The sequence below is a fragment of the Falco peregrinus genome, chromosome 1, assembly GCF_023634155.1.
Source record: "Falco peregrinus isolate bFalPer1 chromosome 1, bFalPer1.pri, whole genome shotgun sequence".
NCBI lineage: Eukaryota > Metazoa > Chordata > Aves > Falconiformes > Falconidae > Falco > Falco peregrinus.
Window position 1 is genome coordinate 76,687,689 of NC_073721.1, and position 19,438 is coordinate 76,707,126.

The following is a 19,438-nucleotide window of genomic DNA, read 5'->3' on the forward strand; positions in this document are numbered from 1 at the left end:
TGAGGAAGAAACGCTGAACTAAAATGCAAAGTCCAGAGTCAATGGTAAAACTTCCACTGTGTTTAATAAAAGCCAGGTTTTCATTCTTTGACTTGCATTGGGAAAGGTCCTGCCTAGACAAGACCATCTTCAATGCTGCCACCACCTCCTTCTGCTGAAGAACACCAGAGTTCAGGAAGCATGAGCTCAAAATGGATTGTGCTGTGCTGAAATGTCTCAGTGCTGTGCAGTAGTGTGTTGGGAGTTTGCTACTGGACACGTGCAAGGCGACCAGAAGAATGAGATCCTACAAGTGTCTAAGGACCTGCTGTGGCTTAGGATATGATACAGGCAAAAGTAGAGGGTTTAGTTTTACAGAAGATGAAGGCAAAGAAGATAAAATGCTGCTTAGGGAAGTACTGTGCACAAAAAATCTTTTTGGAGTAAATCACCATCTCAGTGCATTGTTTTAGCCACAGGGAACCTCATAACGCAGAACAGCAGCAGTGTAGGGAAGCCCTAGTTTGCATTAACAAATGTGTATTCAGAAATTGCATCTAACCTGATATTTCTTGTGCTTTCTTTAAAAAAATGCCCACTTTTTCCTCACAGAGAAGAAACAAGAGAACTGCTCCTATGCACATGCAGAGAGGCTTTCACTGACATGAAGAATGCTTCTACCTCACACTTTTGTATTGTTGTCCCTGAAGAAAGCAATCAGAAAAATCAGCCTCTACATACTCTTCACCACCTTTGGCTGGTTTAGCAGCTTAAAAACAGATGTGGAACAAAGATCACTTTGGACTGGTTCCTACTGTTACCACTCTGAGTCCTCCATGGGATGGGAGGAATCAACTTGCTCATGAGTGCAAGCATTTGCATCTGGAGTTCTGCAATTTTCTGCAAGATGTGTTTTTTTGTGTTGCATTGTGTTTTCCTAAACTGTCCTTGAATTACAGATTACTAAAGATTGCAGTGACTAACCTTGTGGTCCCAGTTTGTTGGTTAAAGACACCATTATAACTCATTTAGAAATCCTGCTAATATCCCTATGTTGCACATAGAAAGTCACTTCAACTAAAATAAGCAGTCTTTTGAAGAGGTAAGCATGTTTTAAGTTTGAAAGCAATGACTTCAACCATATCTTTTTCAAGGGGCGAGTCCTTTATGGCCCCAAAAAAGAAAAAAATCCTAAAACCATAATCTCATACAGACTCCTACGTAGGTTAACACAATGACACAGTAACATATCAAATAAGATTAGAAGGCAGGGATTTTGCTTTTTTTATGTTTACATTCTTTATCAAGTTATGCAATGCAAGGTCAGGTGACAAGAATGAGAGGAACTACCTGAGTTCTGTCGGATGTATAATCACTTCCAGAGCTGGTTACCTTCACAGCAACTTATGGGACAGCTCCTGTTTAGCTGGAATGAGCTGCCAAGTCCCAGTTCTATGGATCTGGAAAGACAGCCTGACCTTCCTCACCACTGATACAGGAATATTTTCCCAGGAAACAGGGAGCAGAATAGAAGAAAACTCACTACAGAAATCCCGCCAGCCTTTTCTGCAAAGTATTATCTGTATGTGTATTTTTAAAACCAGAACAAATGCATTCATTAAATTACCGCAGCTTCATAACAATTAGATCTGTTACACGGTAGAATACTTGGAGAGTTTGTAGAAAACAACTGCTTTTGTCTGGAAGCTTATCCTATTGTGCAAAATATACTGTTGCCAAGTAGCCAACAAATAAAGCATTATTTGGTGCTGAAGGACTGTGGGGTTTTTTCTTCTTTTAATTTTTGTATATTTTTTACATGATTTCTTGAGGATGTCTAGGAACAGTAAATTGGCATTGTCTCCATAATAGTATTTTCATCCTTTTTAAAGGATTTCTTCCTTTAATAGGAGCTCCATTTTCTATTTTTCTCCCGTAAGTGCCTGAATAATGAGTTTTAACTTTCCTGCAAGTTTTCCTCCAATAGTAAGATTTAGCTTTTAAATCTATTTGCACAGGCTGAATTACCCCAGGCTTTCACTTCTTCATTTCCCATAGCTTTGCTTTGTACTTTTACTTTCTTTTATCAATAATCTGGAAAGAAAAAATTATCTTACCAACACCTGTGGTGGTTAAAAACAACCATCTAAAAAAACCCAAACACACACCACTTTTGCTGATGTTTAAGGTGATGATAAAGAAGAAAAGTCTTGAGATTTTTTTTTTTCATATTGGATGCTGGAGAACAGTTTGCCCAGTAGAAATCATTTGAACAAGTCAACAGACAGCAGTAATGGAAGTTACCACTGTCTTAGATGAAGTCAAATATTCCATTTTGCATAAAGAGATTCCTGAATTAGTGTTTTCTGATGACAGTTCTAGCACAGAGCCTGTACTATGAATTTTACACAGATTATTTTTGCTATGCAAAGATGGGCTTTTGTGGTTGTTTTTTTTTCTTATTTCCCTCAAACATTCACACGGATAAAGTGTTGGAAGAGGGACTAAAATAAACACTCCCAAATAATTGTTCATATATGGAAAACCACCTTAGTTAATTTCTTGGTGAAAGGTTTCAATGTCTTCAGATACAATCTGCTAAAAAAAAAAAAAAGCAAGTTTTTACATGTGTCCTCTTTAAAAAAAAATACTTGCCTCAACAGTCAAAAAACATTACAAACCCTTTGCTTTCCAGACATGATAGAACTAAATTCTATGAGATCTGGCTTTTTGAATTTATCATTGGCATTTCATTCAACATGAGATTTGAAAAGGACAAAACTAAGTTTGCTTTCCTCAAAGGAGTTCAGATCCGAGTCACCATTTATCCACATTCATTAATCACAGAGACTTTGACCACTATCCACATGTAAGTGGGCCATAAATATTAAATTTAATCAAAATTCTTAAGGAAACTCTAGCTCCTACTTTGTTTTTGAGGTTTTCAGAATTTATGAATAACATCTGTTCTTTCAGTAACTTTGGGAAAAAAACCATTATTTTTTATCAACACGTAACGTGTCTGCTATGGTACTACTCTGCCTCTGCCACAGAAGGAACATCTTTTCCTGGAATATTTCTTCTCTCTGATTTCAGGCAAGCTATGTCTGCCTTCTCATCTTTGTATCTAAGGACCATGGTGGCTGGGGTTCCCACCACCCGTGTGGACCCACTGAAGACTGCTCCTCACTCCCAAGCTGAGAAGTTCTTGAACTAGCACCAAGTACACTTAAACTAAAGAGGAAATGGATAAAAACATAGTTTACACAGTAATTTATAAACTTTTAAATACATTTTTATTAAAACATTTGCTTTTAATGCCTTGTAGAAATCTACCACCTTGGAGCCATCAGAAGCTGCTGATGTTCTTCAAACATAGAATCATAGGATGGTTTGGGTTGGTAGGGACCTTAAAGATCATCTAGTACCAACCCCCTGCCATGGGCAGGGACACCTTCCACTAGACCACGTTGCTCAAAGCCACATCCAAACATGACAAAGGAAGAACAGGTACATCTCCAAATTCTGCTTCAGAAGAATTTTTTCTCACTTTGAACATTAACCAGTTGGATTCAGTAAGTTACTGGCAACTTGGCAAGATTCTTCTCCTTGTCCTTTTAAAAGTATGCTTCAGAGAAAACTACTTTCATACACAGAAGTTAACTACAGATACAGGTTCAGCATATACCAAAGGGCTAAAGCACAGGCGGAACCACAAGGAGTACATAGATGTTACTAGATGGTGCTTTTAAGAAACTACCCACAGAGACTACAGTGAATGCAGATAAGGAAGAAGGAAAGACTACTTGCAACTAACTGAACAAGGATTAAAATGCCAGGGTTACAGTAGCTTCAGGTCATCTAACAGACCAATGTAATTTAAAATTCACACTCAGGACAAACGAGACAATATGCCCATGATGACGCAGAGGAGCAAGCTGCAGCACAATGCCTGAACTCATAGAAAGGCTGGTGTGCTCATACCAGGGACGGCATCACTGATTCACTCAGGAGTCAGGCACCAGATTTGAAAGTCTCATGTTCATATACTGGCTGGTCTACTCTGTGAGAAAAGTGAAGTAGGATGGTTGGTATCTACATCTGTGACGGTAGAAGGGAAACCCTACCTCTGACAATAGTGAGCAACAGCATTAATAAATCTTGCCTTTTGGGGTCTGTTATCAGGTTTCTCACTCAGCAGTTCAGTACAAGGCTACCAGGATTTCTGACCCATTTCTTTCTTTTGCTAGCTTTCCCATAAGAAAACAGCAAAGTGCACCAGCAGATGAGTCTATTTTAAGGTTGACTGCTTGGTTAGTTACACAATACACACATTACACTGTGGAGACATTTGTATATGCTCTTTATCACAGGATCAAAGTGTTCTATTTATGCCCTTGGCACATACATACTTGTTTACTGGAGTCAGGATTTGTCCTGTATGGTCTCCAATCCAGTTTTTACTTAAAACTACAAGAATATATGTTTTTTTAAAAAAACATCTTTCTTGTGTTTGACACACGATGATTTGGGTATCCTTGGCTTTGTGGAAGTTTAAGCCAAAAACCAGTGGTTTTAGCTTTTAAAAAACTTTAGATGTTTGGCAGATACTTGGTAACTAATTTGTGTAAAAAGCCCAGCAAGTTTTATTTTTAACACTGATTTAAGAAATGATCTTAACAGAAAATAGATGTACTTAATAAATAGTCCATCTTACTTCATTAATGAAATGTGCAGAACCCTGCTGTGTCTATCTAAAAGTGGTCAGGACTTACCCATTTTGCATGTCTTCTACTCCCCTACAGCCCTACACTTGTCCCCACTAACTAAAGTTACTTTGATACCCACAGTGTGTTTTAATATAACTTGAGGCTGCCCAGCAAACTGACTGCCATATTTCCATATTTCAGCCATAAAAAGTGTCCCCAAAGCCATATATACTTTTTGAAAGTTAATCAGGCAGGTATCATTGTAGGAACTGCACACATAAAACTAGGAAACACCATCTTTTGATACATTATTTTCATGAAAACATATTAATAAGGAACACTTGTATATACGCTTCCCTTTTGTTTGTTTAAATTATATTTGGGACAAAAAAAATCAGCCTGTAACAAAGATCCATGGGATCACACAAATAATAGAAGGGGACCTTCCTCTGTCACTTAAAGCTCCTGCTCTTACTAGGAATCCACCTTGGGAAAGATACTGACTTTATTGTTTCTGCTGATTTTTCTTTCTGCTTTACACTTAGGCTGTTTTGTCTGGATTAGCTCTTCGGGGGTATTCCCCAAAGGAGGCAGGAGTCGCTTCTTACTGTTTCGGTTTTCTGAGAGCCACTGTGGAGGCAGCTCAAAGGGCCCAAAACCAAACTGCATGGAATACTTGTCATTTAACATATCAGCTTCTGTGGGCACTACTGGCACCACCTGTGCTGTGGAGTCTGCAGTCATCTGTGGTATAAATTTGTGAACCAAAGTCTCTCCTACCTCTAAACTGGTGGTGGGAATTTCTTTCCGTTGAAAGTCACCAGAGCCAATGGATTTGGTCTCATTCTCCTCATCTTCCATTGGCTTGAAGATCTGTTGTTGCCCGATATGAAACATCTCCAGAAGCTGGCTCCCTGAACGGACACTGGGCTCCAGATTAGTATCTGTAACACCACCCGAGTTGACAATGTTTCTCCTGCTATACCTTCGGTGCAGCTGTACTATTGTCCCCACTAAGCACTTCCGTACCGATTTGTTAACAGTTAAAAATAACAAAGGATTGGCCAGCAAAGAGACCTTGGGCAACCAAATGGCAGTGAGAAGCAAGAAGACTGAAATATCTGAAATATTGAGTATGGTGCGATAAATCACCAAAGTCACATAGGGAACACTGCAGAAAATAAATATCATAACCATGGAAAGCAGCATGGCATGAAGCTCAGCTTCTCGCTGGGAGGCATAAGGAATAGAAATTGTATTCTGAGGGGTCCTTAATGCAGCTATGATGACCTTTTTCTTCTGGCTGGCACTCAGTGCCCTGCGAATAAGGATCATAAAGAGGAATACCACAGCCACTGGTACAATCACAGTGGTGATGTTATAGATAATGACGTATATCAGGTGGCCAAGGGAGTAACTCCAGGATTCAGAACATGTGGACATGGCATAAATATCAGAAACATTGGTCACAGCAAATACTGGAATGCTGGCCACTATTGCGTGGGCCCAGATATAGATAACTAGGTCTCGGGATTTTGCATCAGATATTTTTCTTTCCAGAGGGTACAAAACAGAATAGTACCTGTCAAAAAAAAAAAAAAAAATTACAAAATTGCAACTGATACAATGCAAAGGGTGAAGTCTACAATGAGCATACTGCTTATGAGAAGCCTCTCAGGAGCTGTCTGAGCATAACGCCCCAAATTTCTAACTGGGTTGCCAAATGACTACCTGCTTATGAGAGAAAAAACCCCACCCAACGGCCTGCCTTTGCAGGTCTGTCTGTAGAAAAAAAGCTGACTATTCAAACTTCAGGATCATATTATTAGTGGTGAACAATTCTTTCAGTAACTGGGACTATATCACTTTGGCTGATGTGTATGAACACTATTTTGAAGATTTCATCATTTTCTTGTAAACTGGACAGTATACTGCACACAGCACAACATTTCACAAAACATGATGGAGGTATAGGTATGTCACATTGAAAGGCCAGACCCATAGTTAATTTGAAAAGCTGCTTTATGATAGATTTTTTTTCTCTGGATATTTGGAAAAAGCTGTTGGTCACAAATTACATGTATGCATCTACTGGAAGTACAATGGGGTTTTGTTTTGTACAAGTTCTGGTTGGCAGGGCCCTAAGCAAAAGAGTAGTCAAACACTGAACATTCTGTGAGCACCAAAAAAAAAAGTGCATCTCTGACATGCACTTCAAATTTCAGGCACTGATTCATTGTCTGCTTACTAGTATAGACTTAAGCTCACCGAATTTTCACGAGAGACCTATCCTTTTACACTTATCATTATTATCAGTAACCATTTGCACTTTTTGTGAGGAAAATCACAAATTTTACTGGTGAAGGGGAAATTATATGCTGTTCCAGCAGCAACACTGGCATGCATTACAGATGGTGATACTGCATTTATCGAGACGTTAACACTAAAGTAAGGGACATATCACTTTATTAGGTATACAGTTTCTTTTTGTAGAGATAATTATTCTGTGGTGAGACACAATAACAGACTAACAATTTTATCTAACTTGTATAAATCCACTGTTTTACTGTATTAAACCAGTATGTACACTTCTCTAAAAAGATCTGACTTAGTTACTGTCCAGATGATAGAGCTGTGCATTTAGGTGGGATCAGTGACCACTAATGACAATAAGCAAAATTAATGGAATCCAAAAACTTAAGACAGTCCAAAGGGCCACTTTTGGTTTAGACTTATCTATGTACAAAACCTCTCTGAATTCATTCTGGCTGTATAAATATTGTTTGGGGTTTTTTTAAACAAATCTACATTTGAAATTTGAAACTGACAGACAATCTACCTCAGGCATTGGTAAATTCTTCTAACAGGCAATGGCTTCCACAGTTAAACTTCCACAGTTAAAAAAGCGCACCTTGTTTGTAGTCTAAAGTTGTCTGCAGTCTAAAGTTGTCTGCTTTCAAATTCCATTACTCAACAAAAATTACTAATGGGAAGAAAGAAAGGACAAAAACTTCTCTGAAGACAGATCTATTGACTCAAAGTCCTTTAAATGTCCAGAGATACCAGAGTAAACTGAAAAATAAAGGCTTTTAATGTTAGAGAAGAATATAAATCCCAATAAATTCTAGAAAGAATTCTGTACATTGTGAGCAGAGCACTGGAACAAGAGCAAGACCAATATGAAAGGGAGAAAACGGTTTCAAAGGGAGAAAGAAGAAAGAAAAACCAGGGATATAGGCACATTTGCTCTCTTACCTGTCAAGAGCAATGGCTGGAAAACTAAGGATGGTCACTGAGCAGAAGACTTTGTGCAGGAACTTGGCAATTCTGCAGAACAGCATCGTATAGATCCACCAGCAGCAGTGTGGACTGGCACTAAGAGCAATGTCAAAAGGCACACAGACTAGGCTGGCACAGATCCCCGAGCAGGCCAAATTCTTAATGAATCGGTTTGTTACAGATTTAAGTACCGATGTTCTGCAAGTTGACCATAGCACCATGATGTTACCTGCAAACAGAGATAGGAAGGCTAAACAAAGCAAAAAAATAAACAAAAAACCCCAAACAAACAAAGAAACAACCAGCCCCAAAACACAACAACAATTTTAACAGATCTGAATGTTCCCTAGGACTGCAATTCAAATACTTCTTTGTGCCAGAAGTCACTGATTTGAACCATCACACTACTCAAAAAGTCTGTAATAGCTAGTGGCTTTATAAATCAGATGACTGGAAACAACTACTTCCCAACTACCTCCTCCCAGCTTAGAGGAATGAATGAATTCGGGAATTTCAGAGGCAAATGCCTAAGCAGGATATCCAAACAATGTCTTTAGATGCTTATGTTGGCTCCTGTGTAACTTTTTTTAAAGTTTAAAAAATACTGTAGGCAAATATAAGTGTAAATAAAACATAAATATAAATAAATGGGTTTAATCTGTTTGTCTTTGTGTGTACATGAATCACAACAGCTTGCTCTTCTTTCCACTGGCCACTTCATTGGCACAGACAGGCCTGTGTGAAGCCACATCCAGAAGAAATTTGTCTTTTGGTTTTAGGTTTTTTTTCCCCAAGAGATTCTATATATACATAATAACATGTAATTAAACAAATGGGACAGGAAAAAAAAAAGACTCTATTCACATAACTTCACAAAAGTACACACAGAATGCAACCCACTGTTTTGGATATTCAAGCCCTAAACACATGTTACAAATAGGGTGAATGGATGGCAGTGAAACAGAAGTACAGAGAGAAACCAGCATTAGCTACGACAGTATTTTTCCTCTATTGTTGTAGCTTATTCTAGCCAGATCTCAGAAAGAAATATCCTATCACAGAAACAAATTTTCAATCACAAATTTCCCTATGATTTTAACTCACACAGCAACAGCACAAGAGTAAATGCAGCCATCTGTTTTTACTGCATGCAGGTCTGGGCCCCTTCTAATGTATACCAAGGTGCCAGAAAACTCACACTCAGAATATAGGATTCTTTTTCTCTTTAAAAAACTGTCTTTAGCAAAATGTTTGGGGTTTATATTTTTTTTTTAAAAAAGAAAGTGCTAGTAGGGAAAAAAAGGCTTAACAGAACTGAGCAAAAATGAAGGTTAACTGAATATTAAAGTCTTATCTTGAAAGTCATAAAACACCCACAATTGTCAGAACTTTTGCCACTTCCAATTAATACTAGTTAAAGACAATACTATAGGTGAGGGAAATGTAGGCATTCACTTTATGACCGCAGAAATGCTTCCTTGTCCAAGTGCAAGTCCCTCCCAAAGACAGGTCTGCCCACAACAGCTGGCAGTGAAAATCACACCTCTACTTAATCACTTACTGCAAACTGCCTGGAGTATAGTGAGCTCCATGGACCTGACATACGTGGAAGTACACCACAGGCTATCTCAGCAACAGCTCTTTGTTGGTCTGCCTTGGTCTGCTCAAACTGAAAATCCCTTTCCCCTGTGTCTGCATGGGCAAAGGGGAGTGATCTTAAGGAGGGAGAGGGCACTGAGAAGCAGACAGCCCATTGAGGCTTCCCTGTTCCATCTTCTTGGCTCTGGCTTCACCCTCCCAGGGCAGGTGATGCCCAAGAGGCAACAGACTTACACCGATCAAACACTGTGGCAGACACTTGCTGTGGCACCCAAGCACATGGAGACAGTGCAGAGCTAAGAAGGCAGGAGGATCTCTGCTAGCACACACATTCTACATCACGTAACCCGGTCCTGGCTTTCCACCCGTGTCTCCGCAGGCACCCTTTTGGCTCAGGCTCCAGCACCTAACACTGGAACATTTTAGCACCACCTTTGGACACTGAAAGCGATAGGAAATATAAACTTTCAAAGTGTGTTAAAACTGGAAGGCAGCAGATGAATGTTCAAGGCAACCAGAGCAAGTTAGAAGCACACTTTTTAAAGATACACACAGATCATCTATTTCTAAGCAAGCTGCCCAACTGAAACTGAAACATTCCTAATGTTTCAGCTAAATGTTTGTCGCATAAAAATAAAACCAGCACAAAAACATGAAAAGTTTTCTTGGAGGTTTCACGAGTATTCTTTTTAGACTTACAAGGCATCAGAGTTATTTTCAGAAAGCATTCATTCTTTTATGAAATGATCTGACAAAGAAATGAAAGCGAACATACATTACAAACTTCCCCTAGTAGTTCTTCACAGGGGTTTTAATGGAGAAAAAATTCTAGTGAAGCACATATCTCTTGATTATACTATCCCCTAGCTCAGGAGTCCTCAAACTACAGCCTGCAGGCCGGATACGGCCCCCCAGGGTCCTCAATCCAGCCCCCGGTATTTACAGAACCCCCCGCCACCCCCCGCCGGGGGTTGGGGGGGAAAACCAAGCAGCCGCAGATGGCTGCCTGCCACTGCATCCGCGCACTGGCCCCTGTTTAAAAAGTTCGAGGACCCCTGCCCTAGCTAATCAATTCTAATGTCATTTATTAAATACCTCTCTTTCCATAAGACACTAAGCGATAGACAGTCATTAAATCATCTTACCAGACAGCAAATCAAGATAAGAATAAAATGTAAGAGCTCAGTGCATGAGACTTGATTAAACTATATTTAAATTTTCATACTGAAGAGATACCACCATCATTCTTTGTTATCCAGTTCACTGTGCACCACACAAAAATTGCCCTGAATAACAGGTATTAGTGAATTAATAAAATTCTCAGCATTAACCAAATTACGCAGCTGTGCTGGGTGCCTAACTCGTGTGTGAGCTAGTTGTTTTGCACTAGCATTAACTACATGGTAAAGGCCAGTATGATCTTAATAAAATGTCATTCTCCTTTATTTTATTTCTTCTGAAGACATACTGTGCAGTACCTCCAGATCAACCAAAGCATAGCTACCAACATAAAAATATTTCTTGACAAGACCACTCCATTTACTCTGCTGCAGCTGGACAGCATGCAAAGTAGAGTTCAGCTTCCTGCCTCCAAAAAATGTTATGTTGTTGTTACTGCAGACTATATCAACAACCACATGTTGTTGATACTATATATTGTTGACACTTACCAGAAGCTCTTTTGAGTTGAAGTGTAATTGATTTGTGAGCCAGTCAGATCTGTTAGTGTTTTTGTAGGGTACCTACAAATATACACAGTGAGAGAAAACAGCATCTTAAGCTCCTGATAAGAGTTACGAAAAAATCACCTGCAGTCCCTGCCACTTTCCTCTGTTGACACTACCAGTCTTCAGCTTGATTTTTCCTCTAACCAATTAAAAAAACCTAAACTTTTATTTGCCAAGTAGTGTTTTCCCAAGGCTGCCCACATAAAATGCTAGCAAGATCGTATTATTGATCATATGGCCAACATGTATACCAAATGGCAAGTACCAAGAAATACTAGAAAGTCAAGTTTAGCTTCTTGATAAAACAGTGCACTGTCTGTAATAATGCAGCATTAACTTTAAAATCTACCTCACAGATGTACTACTTAGGTCTGTGGTACTTGAATGTCACCTGGAATTCAATTTTCTATATATTGTGTCATGTGTCTTATGCAAATTCCTTTTAGGTAGGTGAAAAAATATTGAGTTACCTATTTACTATCTGATGTGTTTTGAAGAATGGAATCATCATCTGGTTTTGGCAGGTGCTTTGGGCTTGATGATATTTTCCACAGGCAGTATTCAATCAGTTGTATTTAAAGCTTCCTAAGTTGCTAGGAGATACTCAGTCAAACCACTTGCTTTCAAAAATATCTCTAACTCTCCAGTTATTAAAGTATTTCTCACATAGTAATGATACATTATTACAATGCCCTGGAGTAGGGGAGAAGCTGGGACGTTTTGTTTGGTTGGGTTTGGCTTTGTCTAATTTAAATCTTTCATCTGGTTTGAATTGCATTGATTTTATAACCTTACTTCCAAAGCAAGTTTCACCTCCATTAGAACTAATATAAATGAAGAATGTAAAAATAAAATAAATCAGAGGGTTTTTCATAAATACTTCAGAAGAGAAGCTGCTAGAGAACTTCTGAACTATTCTTCAGGGTCCTACAGAGGAACTTCATTCAAGACTCCAGGCTCTCAGCTGTTGAATTGCTTCTACAAATTATGTCATATTGTCATTTATACATCAGCTGACTGATACTACATGCAAGTGGAAAGAATGAAGCATTAAAAAAAAAAAAACCCGAAAGGTTCTAAGATAAGGAAGAACTCTTTAGAGAGACAAAGTCAGAGCCTGAAGGGGGAAAAAAAGGATAAGCAGACAGAAATATCCACTTGGAACAGCGGAAAATTAGTGAGTGGATATCCCTCAGGGAAACATTCTTTTTCCACTTGCAACTATCAGTAACTTGTGTATTAATGAGCTACTCTGATGAACCAGATCAGCTTCAACATAGACTGGTAGATCTTTCTACTGATGCCTTCAAATCAAGTATTTCCCTTCATACATCTCAAAGTTACCCACTCAGAGAAAAATTACACCAGAAACTTTGCACAGCATTAAATATTAAGAAGCTTCAGAACAAAACTGTATACATTTCCCATTTCATTGCTACTCACCTTTCCCCAGCATCTCCTTTCCTTGGAAAAGGATAACAACATTCCAGGCAACAAAGTAATTCAACAAGCATTATAGCAATTACACTCTGAGTCTTTTCACAATGTCTAGAGGCACTTTTATGTTCTGTACGTATTAGTCATTCACTGTCCAACCCGTGAAAGACACTAGTCTAACACCAGTATCTTCCTTGGCTTAGAACTGTACTAGGCTGTTGCACATCCTCCTGGTGGGGCAAAGCTGTCACTTTCTACCATGGGTTAGGTTCTGAGGTGTTTCTGTTGGATAACATCTCTTGGGCTACAACCTTGGATTCAAACTTTGTAACAGGACTGGGAAGCTAGGAGGCATCCAGGGAAGTTGGAGTGAACTAGCAGCTGGAAAGTTTCCTGTAAGTCAATACTGCCTGGGACATGAGTGTCACATATAAACAATCACATGTGACAAAGCATATCCCATACTGGCTGCACAGAATTCCATCATTAAAAGCAAAAGATTAATTGTTTTTCATTTAAGAAGTGTATCTTTGGTCTTCTCAGACAACAAGCTATGTTTATGTAAAACCCTTACTACAACTGACGTTAGTTGACAACCTTCTCAGTACACAGACTGAACGAGCAGGAGATAAGTATTCAGCTTGTCTGTGCCTCTGAAAATTTCTCCAAGTAATATGAGGAAGAGGAAATACTAAAGGTAACCGCTGCATGAGTAGCAGCTCTTTTCACGTTAGAAACAAACACGCTTAAAGCCTGCTAAACAAGGTCAAACCGAGTTCATTTTATCCTCCTTGCCACATAGCAATTCCACTGTGCTCAGATGGAAGGACAGCTGTTTCCAGTCATCCCCTACACTATTTTTAATTGAGAGAAATATCACAGATAAGCAGCCACACAGTACATGAAGCTGCACAGAAGTACATTGAGAAAGTAAATACAACAGTCCAACACTGCATGCTGCCCAGATGTTCTTCTAGCCTTTATGGTATTTCAAGTTCACTGTACCTGCAAGGAGTAACACTCTCTGAGCATGAAATGTTATCAGGCTGCATTAGCCTGATTCAAACAAGCAAAAAAAATTTTTGCTCCTATTCCAAGTTGTACCCTCCTCAGATTTCATTGCCAGACACAAAGTATTGATGTAGGCATCTACAGCTGAGATAGTTTTAAAATACTAGCTCTTAGCAATAACTCAAATAACGTGAAAGATTCTTAATAGTACCTTTAACAAGCAGAAGGACGATCCCCATAGAAACCAGAGACTGTTACCTAAAATGAATGCATGTGCTATGCAGTCATTAAAATAAAAAAAGAAGAAATAGTGCTCTTTGTCAATTAACTCATGGAACCCAATCCATTAGCTGGGCATGACATTCATCTTACCTTTTTGTTAACACTAATTAGCATGTAATTGAATCAAAACAAGGTCCACACTCTAGCAAAACCCTCCTCCTCACAGCCTGCCTTCCTTTGCTTGCTGGTTTCCCTCCCATCCAGACAGGGGTTCTCAGGATCGAGCCAGCCTTCCCAGCAGAAAGCCTCTGCGTACCCCACTCACGCTTCACACAGTGTTACAGGGAAGGAGCTGGCAGCCCTCTTCATAAAAAAAAAAAAAAAAAAAAAAAAAAAAAAACCAACCAAAAAAAACAAAGCAGGAAGCAATGAAAAAGATTAGAAACTGGGCTTTAGCCATTAAAACTTTCCATTAAAAACAACTGAAAGTCACAGGTTCTGTCAATACGGTAAACAGAAAAAACTTCTCTTGTTGAAAAACCAGGATTATTACATTCCTAACCCTCAAACTCTCTCTTTTTTATTATTTTCTGAGGTATTTTGAAGAAGGTGTTTTCTGCAGAACTTAACACTTTTAAAAGAAAAACCTCACTGAAAAAGCAGTTCACTGGAAACATTTTTGGCAACCTATGATAGCTAGCTATCAAGTACCCTTAAGTTTAAAAAGTATAGTTATCAGACTGACAGAATTGCCTGTATAGATAAAAAAAAGCCACAAAACAAAAACAAGAAGTAAACTTCCTGAAACCAAATCCAATCTTTCTTAACATTCTAGCTACCAACTTCAGAATTCAGTGATAAAATAACAACTGCACTCCAGTTAAAAAAGACTGGGCAATAATTTCATTTTTTGTTTTAACATTTCTTTCATTTTTGGTTTGTGCACATGTGCAACCAAACATTTTATATCCAAGATGAAGTGTCTGCTGCAAGAGAACTACCTTGAAACAAGGTTTGCTACATACCGAACAATTTTTTCCTTCATAAAACAAGTGAGCTTAATTTTAAGGTAATGTTTCTCACTCCTATTCTTAAGAGTTCTCATTCACACGTTCCTACTTACACCATAAGTATTGATTTAGAAGTATAATTATGTAAAATATTTATAAGTATGGAGCTCTGGTCACCAAACTCAGCCCAACTGAACTACATCAAGCATGAATTTGCCCAGTACAAAGTAGTTACCTGTAGAGCGTTTCAGCATAGATGTAAATTATATTGCAAGTCCTTTAGAGTGTGATACTTGTCTACATGTTTCTGTTCACAAGAAAGTGTACAGTTACAACGTAGAAAACATTTTAGGGAAAAAGCTAGTTATGCATAGCAGCTTAGTCCCTGAAAGTAAACGTAAGATTTCCTTGCAGGAACAGGTAAGTCATTGACTTCTGTTGCAGTATTGCCTAGGACTAGTCCAAGGCCAACACCTGCCTACACAATCCACTGGCAGCAGCTACCATGAAGTGAAGTTGTGAAGATGGAGTGTAGTTAGAAAACATGTATCATGTAATATAAGAAAACATAAATAAAACACAAAACTTTTCTTACAGCAAGCCTAACTTGTGTGATATGATGGTATTTGTAATGTCAAAATTACTATGGGAAATGATCATTAACGTAATTCCATTTGTGATGTTTTTTACTCTTGTCCTCAGTATTTTATAAATCTACTGTCTGTAAGCAGATTCTAAAGTAACACCATGCTAAAGTCTTGGATATATTGTTTCTCTCAGATATACCTATCTGAATGGAGATAAGAAAGTGCTGGGCTGATAATTCTCCAGTTCTTCATACCCACTGCCACTTTCTCCCACCTCACTTTTTGTAGTTACTATCTTGTTAAACGGACAGAATTTCTGGGCACGAACAATAATTTTCTCCCTTTCAATAAACTACAGTCCTTCCAACAGCCACCATGATCATTTCAGCAAATCAAGGAAATAACTAAACCTGCTTATTTTGAAGTACACTTGACTTGTTGAATTCCTTGCCTCTAATTTAAAACCAATGTCCTCAAAGACCCTGAAACTCTTTAAGCTCCTTGGAAGGAAAAAAGTTTAAAGAATTTACATCTGCAACATCAGGACCTTGGACTGTTCCCATTTCAAGAAAATGTGACCACTGTATAGCATTACCTTTGGAACCTAAGCTAGGAATGTCCACATTTACTTCTGTAATCATAAAAGGAATATAAATCTTTTCAGTTATTAACTTTTTAAATCACAGTGCCTATGGGACCAGCTTGTTTTACTTACTGAAAAAATATAACCGAAAATTTTTAAACCCAAGGACTTTACGTGACCCCCATGATGGTTTTATATGCAGGAAATTGAAATTAAGGAAATAGATACAGAAGAGGTAAAAACACTGGATGTCCACATCATCATTAGCAGAAGTACTGGATCCTACATCTCCTTTGCCAACCAAGTATCACATCTGGTAAAACATGTGGCCTTTCTTACACCAGGCTTTGTGCCAGTTCCCCTGTCCAGGTTTCAGCTGGGATAGAGTTAATTTTATTCTTGGTAGCTGGTACAATGCTGTGTTTTGGATTTAGTATGAAAATAATGTTGACAACACACTAATGTTTTTGTTGTTGCTGAGTAATGCTTACTCTAAATCAAGGATTTTTCAGGTTTCCCATGCTATGCCAGTGAGGAGGTGCACAAGAAGCCAGGACAGCTGACCCAAACTAGCCAAAGGGATATTCCATACCATGGAATGTCATGCTCTGTATATAAACTGGAGGAATTTGGCTACGGCCTGCCAATGGCTGCTTAGGGACTGGCTGGGCATCAGTCAGCAGGTGGTGAGCAATTGTATTATGCATCACTGGGTTTTTTCCCTTGGATCTTACTCCTGTCTCCTTTTCATTATTTTTTTTATTTATTTATTTCAATTATTAAATTGCTCTTATCGCACACCACGTGTTTTACTTTTTTCCCTGATTCTCCTCCCCATCACACAGAGACAGGTGCTTAGTTGCTAACTGGGTAGGGTTAAACCATGACAATCCTCAGAGAGCAAATCTGATGTCATTACTGAAACACTACAGGGCCTGTGATGCAAGCAAAGCAGGCAATTTTTCTGAACAGCCCATCTCTCTGTTCTTCATCTTCCTTAGTAGAAGAGGAACAGCTTTTGTAATTTGTTTTATAAAGAAAAGGGCCATTTTGAACCTGTATGTCAAGAAATGACTGAAGGGATGCAATAGTGGTACTTCTTACACAAGGGGATGTCAAGCAACACAGCAACTGACTTCAGCTTCCCTGACTGCTGTGCTGAATCTAATTGTAAATAGCAGTCTTAACACAAGGAACAAGTATGTTCAAGATTCGTTTTTAAGTAGCAATGTTTATTTGTAAAAAGCCTGTAGCCACTTCTGTTGGTAGCCTCATATGTACGTCCAGGCAAATGCTTCTGTTTTGTCTGACTTTGCCCACATGCACCTGCAATTCATACGCAGGCGTGCTGGTGCTGTTAAGGAGATGTGATTATTAAGATGTGACTTTTCACATCACAGATGTGGCTCAGCTTTGCTTCATTTAGAAGGCCAGCCCCAGTCCCTACTAGGTTCTTCCAGGAGAAACCTGAAGGACCCCTGTCCTCTCTGCACAACATGCCAAGGTCAGATCCAGGAGGAGACTTGACAGTTTTGCAGTTGTGAGGCTGTGGAAAAACTTAGGTCTTTTACAGCCACTCCAGCATCTGCCCTGAGCTGTAAGCTGCTCCAGCATCCACAGCAGACAGGAATAACTTTCTGCCTTCCACTCTGGTCCCGACAACCTCCTGTGCTGTTCAAGAGTCCTACTCCCTCCTGCCTTCACACCTATACCCATACAAAATGCTACCAGACCAGAATGCAACACAGACATAGCCCATAACATTGTAGTTGTGCAAAATTAAGTTTTTTCTGTGTCTAATACTTTTCCAGTTGTTCACTCAAGATATTAAGACAAAACATAAAATAATTTAGTTGCTGTGCTGTATCGTATTATAGTGGATATTTAAGATCTGTACTGTCTGATAGTATACAACAAACCGGACAATTTGACTAAATTACTAGTTAGCTGATTTTCCCTGGCTTATTTACTCAGGAAAAAAGCAGAAATACACACAACTTAAAACGAATGATACTTAACAGAGGAGCACAACTTTAAAACCCTGTGGTAATTACTAGTAGTTGGAAGACAGACTTTCTATTTCCCTTGGTAATTGAGGCCATCTTGCACACTTGATTAAAAAAAATTATTCCTCTCCATTAACATCAATTTTCATCCTCTGTTGCAGCTGAAATTATAGAGTTTGTAGCTGAAAGCCACCATAATAACAGCTATTTCATAGAGCAGAAATTATTTCTGGCCTACCCCACAGTCTTATGGCACTTTTTCTCTTTTTGCTTTATACAAGTAAGAAATAGCTGATGTCATTTCTGCATCAGTTTGACTGTGCTTCCCTCTCTCCAAAGTGCCAGGTTATCAGAGATAAAAGTTTATTCTTTATACAATTTTGCCATGTAGCCATTCACCAGGTCACCTACTGGCTATATTTGCTCTTGATTCTTTATACACAGATGTCTTCAGACAGAAATTACATATGCTTAATATGTCCTGCACAGTGAGATTAATTTACATTATATTTGGAAATAAGCTTTTTTCCCCTCCCTCCCTCCACAGCTGACACTGTAATGAATGGTTGTCTCCACTCCTCCCAGCCCTGTGAATGGACTGAAACAATACTTGCTAGGAAGAAGGAAGTAGAGCTGGAGACTCTGACACACATCTGAAACACCATGAGTTATAACCTGAAAAAATCAGTATGACCGTAAATCAAATACTATAAAAAATAAAATTAAAAAAAAATGTCTAGTTACCAGAGTGATGCATTTTACTGAAGAAATATGAATTTACAGAGCCAAATCAGATTTATTCCAACTTGCCAAAGGGAAGAAGAGATGTGTTCCCATGGGATACCTCAGGGCAGGCAAGGTGCTTCACTGTCAAGATCACATTGACATTTCTGGCCTTACTGAATACAAGGGGTGGTGTTTTGGTTTGGGTATTTTTTCTTAAAACTTACCCAGCCCCGAAGTAAAATTTGAGATTTTGTTGATCAAGCACTTGACTTACAAAAACTGTTCTTGATTAAGACTCTCCCCAAATTTCCTCTCATTTTTCTACAGTCCCCAACCTATAACAGAACTCCAGTATAGGTCTTTTGTAGTGTCCACTCTCCAATCTGCTTTCTTTTACTCCTGTAATACTGCAGTTCCCTTTTCTTTGCTAAAAATCCTCCCAGCAAGAAACACTGCTGTTTCTAGGCCCATTTTCTGCAAGAAAGCACTGTTAAACCCAGAACAGCATTAGGCTTAGTGAAACGGGCCACAATCGTTTGTCATTTGAATCCCTTTACAGAAAA

At 38.7% G+C, this 19,438-nt stretch overlaps 1 protein-coding gene across 5 annotated transcripts in view; it reads right to left on the reverse strand.

The window, feature by feature from the left end:
* Window positions 1–3,252: 3,252 nt before the first annotated feature.
* The window catches only part of GPR176 (G protein-coupled receptor 176), a 36,430-nt gene continuing 20,244 nt past the window's right edge, over window positions 3,253–19,438 (reverse strand). For 3 of the 5 annotated variants that reach the window (XM_055816418.1, XM_005230720.4, XM_055816438.1), the window contains 2 exons: window positions 7,944–8,196; window positions 3,253–6,270 (listed from right to left, as the gene is read on the reverse strand). In XM_055816418.1, the coding sequence (XP_055672393.1) occupies window positions 5,163–6,270; window positions 7,944–8,196 (1,361 nt within the window). In that variant the 3' untranslated portion in view covers window positions 3,253–5,162. Of the gene's footprint in view, window positions 6,271–7,943; window positions 8,197–11,236; window positions 11,309–11,763; window positions 14,337–19,438 lie in introns of those variants that run through there. The other 2 variants (XM_055816431.1, XM_027777276.2) reach the window with 2 other exon arrangements.